This window comes from Aplysia californica, unplaced genomic scaffold (assembly GCF_000002075.1).
Source record: "Aplysia californica isolate F4 #8 unplaced genomic scaffold, AplCal3.0 scaffold01148, whole genome shotgun sequence".
In the NCBI taxonomy this organism is placed as follows: domain Eukaryota; kingdom Metazoa; phylum Mollusca; class Gastropoda; order Aplysiida; family Aplysiidae; genus Aplysia; species Aplysia californica.
The window spans coordinates 48,960-50,436 of NW_004798418.1; the positions used below are offsets into that span (position 1 = coordinate 48,960).

General features: G+C 42.2%; 1 protein-coding gene across 1 annotated transcript in view; it reads left to right on the forward strand.

Moving 5' to 3' along the window:
- The window catches only part of LOC106010959 (voltage-dependent calcium channel type D subunit alpha-1), a gene marked incomplete at its 5' end in the record, with an annotated part of 65,252 nt that overhangs the window by 36,965 nt on the left and 26,810 nt on the right, over nt 1–1,477 (forward strand). Inside the window, 1 exon segment of the mRNA XM_035973339.1 lies at nt 313–514. Coding sequence (XP_035829232.1) covers nt 313–514 — 202 coding nt within the window.

The window sequence follows — 1,477 nt, forward strand, 5'->3', positions numbered from 1 at the left end:
GGTTGGATGTTTGAGGAGTGTATGACAGTATGTAACTGGTGTGTCCATGTACTCTGACATTCTCTCCTCCTCCCCTCTGTCCATCCACAAAGACTGTTGTCAGTTTTATACATTCTCTCCTCCCCTCTGTTCATCCAAGCTCTGGTGTAATTTGCTCCTTCTTTCCTATCAAACAACAATTGTCTTTATATCTCTCCTTCTTTTTTGTGTTTGCTACTCTCTTGTAACACCTCTAATCTTCGGCACATATATGACCTATTTGTGTTGCAAGTGCCGTAAAACGCTTACTAAAAACAAACTGTCCATCCACAGAGACTGGTCAGCATGAACATGCCCCTCAACAGCGACGGAACGGTCATGTTCAACGCCACGCTGTTCGCCCTGGTGCGCACGTCTCTCAAAATCAAAACGGAGGGCAACATAGACACGGCCAACGAGGAACTGCGAGCGGTAATCAAAAGGATCTGGAAACGAACCAGCACCAAGCTGCTGGACCAAGTTGTCCCCCCTGCAGGTAGTAAGTAGCCTAGGCCTGGGCATGACAGAGTGGCGACTTCCCCCTTCGTACCTGGATCCTCACCGACCAAGCACACACTAGTAGCCGTCTCACGTTTTGTTTTTTTCCTCCTCGGTTCAGTTCCGGATCGTAACACAATCCCCCACCCGTGTTTCGGTTTGTTTGTTTTTTCCTGCGGGAAATTTTAAACTTCTCGTTTAAAAAAAAAAAATTGTGTTCAAGTAAGTGTTGTAGACGTATTTGTAGAATCACAATTTGGGTTTTTTTTGGTGCAAAAACAATTTTTGTCCCCGGTGAATTGCAGGGTTATAAACTTATATCATCAAATTGTTTCTAATTGTAGAAAGTTTGTTTTTTTCCATGACATCAAAGGGGTTTCGACTTTTTATAATATTCATTTATTTTAATTTTTAGAATGTAAAAATCTATAAAAAGAAAAAAGAAGTGGCATTTAAGGGTTATAGATTTTTAAGTGTCAAATAGTTGATTGATTCTTCGCACAGCTCTTTATCTGTTCCTGAATGATTCTGTGAAGATAATGATGACAATAATGATAATAACAATGACAATAAAGATGTGAGTAACGTCTCCAGATCTCTGGAACATCCACACATGTAGAGAGAGCCGTCCAGATCTCAAAGTAAATGGAGAAAATACGAACAAATCCTTATGTACATGTGTGTTAGACTCCTCCAATCAGTCATACTGAGGCTGGCTGGCTGGCTGGCTGACTTGTTGGCTGACTTGTTGGCTGGCTGGCTGACTTGTTGGCTGGCTGGTCTGGGTTTGAGTCCGTGGTTTAGGCAGGAAAAACTCTTTGAAGACTTTGAGAGCACATATGTAAGTTCTACTTTTTGACCTCTCAGTACCCATCCTTCCTTCACCCCCCATTGTGAGTGTGTTTCTAACAAATAGAGAGAGGTAGTGTTTGTTTCTTTCCCCCCTCACGCTCACAGATTT